Genomic DNA, 2,840 nt, shown 5'->3' with positions numbered 1-2,840 from the left:
GTTTTTTATGAGAGTATAACATTATAACATGATATAAAACTCAAAAAAGTTGATTTTACATGATGTTGCCCCTTTAAGAAACTGTTCATTTGAATTGTCACTCTTGCAGGAGGGTCACAAAGCCTGCAGAATGGGTCTAACTCAGCAGCTACTCACCATGCCCAACTTCAGGTGAGAAATAAATAATAAATACAATGTAATGCTTAAGTATGTAATACCTGTGTGTATATTATGAAACAATAATATGCTTCTTTTTTGTTATAAACTGTCACATCAGCCAACTGCTGCGATCCAAGAGCAAAGAGTCAGTGGCCTCGGAGTCATCCAATCAGACCAGTGGATATCAGTCAGGGTACCACTCTGATGACATGGACACCCCAATCTATGCTAATGAGGAGATGATCATGAAGCGCAACATGCTGAAAAAGCCTCCACTTCCCAAGACACCTGAAAAGTTCAATACAGAGATCCGTTACAGCACTCCACCTGTCTGACACCTTCTCCCCTTCAATGACAGAACAGTATTTATTCATTCAGGTTTTACACTTCAGAACTAGTGACCTGATAACAATGATAGAGGTTTGGAGACGTTCTTACAACAGGAAACCTATGTTTTAAGCTGGTAAAAATGAAAGCCATATGTTAAGTTTGTGTAGCAACTCTATTTATACCAAGTTTACACAGCAAGTACAATGCCTAAGGAGCTCAAAAGATAAGGGACATGACCACTTCCTGAAATGTAGTTCACTCACTTCTATACCAGGAAGTACAGATATTTGAAGCAAGTGTGTTTTTTTTTCCTGTCTTTCTTTTTGTGTGCCTGAGTTTGCACAATGAATGGCTTTTTGGAGGAGTTCTCAAATCAAATGATGATTTCTGTAGTCTGTTTGTACAGTTCTTTTATTCACATTACTGACAGGATTATATAAAGAGAAGATTACAAAATTCAATTGTTACTGTATTTTTTAAATTAAATACTCACAAAATAAAACCATTTAAACTTTTATTTTTTATATATTTTCTGTTTGACATTGAAACTTTTTTCAGTTCTGTTTATCCATGATAATCCATTAGTGCTTATCTGTATCATGTTTCATGTTCTGTGTGTTTTATACTAACACAGCAATTTTTAGCCTTTGTGTGTGTGTGTGTGGGGGGGGGGGNACTCTATCCTGGAGACACAATTTATCAGGATAGTATTTTTTAAGTAATAACAACTCAGAATAAACAAGGAGTGACGACTTTCTACTTCTTACCTTTTTAAAAATGTAGTAAGTAGAAAGTACAGATAATGTAAAAATGTAATGAGTAAAAGTAAAAAGTACACTGAAAAATAATTACTCAAGTAAAGCACAGATACCCAAAAATTCTACTTAAAGTACAGTAACAAAGTATTTGTACTTAGTTACTTTACAACTCTGCCTGCGGTTTGCAGCAGCCTCAATAGCTGACGCATGTCTTTATGAAAGTGATTCTCAATCCTGGTCCTCAAGGACCCCTGTCCTACATGTTTTACTTGTTTTCCTGCTTTGGCACGCCTGATTTAAATGAAAGAGTGATTGGCAGGCAGCCTGGGACCGAGTCCGGTGCTCAGACGAGTGCGGCAAATGTGTACTGTGGGGATGGGATGAAGTTGTAGAGCCCCATCGAGGAGTTTCCATCGTTGTACAGACAGATTGTCGACTCTGAGGACGAGGACATACGTGGAAAGGACGACAAGGTGAAAATGAATCTGGTCCTAAACAAAAGGGTGAATAGGGTTGATGAGGAGGATGCTATTCTCTCTCCAATTGCCCAGCTTCATGACCAGGCAGCTCCATCAGTGATGGACTTCAGCCCTCTCTGGCACCACATGAAGATGATCATCGTGACTTGCAAACAGGCTGCAGCCCAACTCTCCAWAGAGTGGTCTGCATTAAAAAATGCCAAGGGTGAAGAAAGGTATTTACTGTACGTGATGAAAAAATCCTGCCCTCCCATCAGTCTACTGAAGCAGTTCATGCCCGTTGTTCCTGGGTGCATGAAGGAGGTTGAGGCATTATTGTGAAGAACCTTTTCGCTCAGAGTGCCAGTCAAGGGTTACTCATGGCTATAAATGGCTAATGGTGAAACTCTGGAGCTTGCAGACCCCCTGTTGGTGGAGCAGTCAGTCACTTTTCACCACCATCCCAACACTACTCCAATTTGACAGCTGCAGGACCTGCTTCCAGGCAAGATGGAGCACTTCACAACATCCATGTGTACAAGTCTACAGGTCTGCGACTTAGTCCGTAGAAAATCTGAACGTGGTCATGGTCCTTTTAGCCTACCAAGCAGAGCTATTTCAAGGATATGGGGTTACTTAAGAACACCCAGAGTCCGACAGTTTGGAAGTAATTGTAAATGGTCTTGTACTTGTATAGCGTCTTTCTATCCAACCAGGATACTCAAAGCTCTTCACACAACAATCTGTGCCCTCATTTACCCATTCACACTGCAGTCTACTAGATCTCTACAAAGCTAACATGTACAATCATCTATGGAGACTAATCAGTGTTTTAAATTACATTCACACACTGATGGGACACATCAGAGGTATTGGGGGTGAATGTTGTCCAAGGACACAACAACTGAGACAGCTGGAACAGGGGATCGAACATATATCTACATACATATATGTATGTACAGTATATATACTGTATATATAAACACTAAATAAAACATTAGCTCCTGAGCTAATATTATCTCAGGAGCTAACGCTAATGGTATTATCTTAAGCATTCTGGGTAAATGATGACACTTACTAGGTGCTACAAAAATATTATTACCTTGGGAGCTAATATTTATATATATGTATGTAT

At 39.5% G+C, this 2,840-nt stretch overlaps 1 protein-coding gene across 1 annotated transcript in view; it reads left to right on the top strand.

Moving 5' to 3' along the window:
• kdr (kinase insert domain receptor (a type III receptor tyrosine kinase)) overlaps window positions 1–1,006 on the top strand; it is a gene marked incomplete at its 5' end in the record, with an annotated part of 24,127 nt that extends 23,121 nt beyond the window's left edge. The window contains 2 exon segments of the mRNA XM_014031618.1: window positions 110–171; window positions 278–1,006. Coding sequence (XP_013887072.1) covers window positions 110–171; window positions 278–494 — 279 coding nt within the window.
• Window positions 1,007–2,840: the final 1,834 nt, after the last annotated feature.

The sequence above is a fragment of the Austrofundulus limnaeus genome, unplaced genomic scaffold, assembly GCF_001266775.1.
Source record: "Austrofundulus limnaeus strain Quisiro unplaced genomic scaffold, Austrofundulus_limnaeus-1.0 Scaffold1283, whole genome shotgun sequence".
Lineage (NCBI taxonomy): Eukaryota > Metazoa > Chordata > Actinopteri > Cyprinodontiformes > Rivulidae > Austrofundulus > Austrofundulus limnaeus.
Note: the sequence above shows the minus strand (reverse complement) of the source record. Positions and strands in the feature narration are given on the sequence as shown.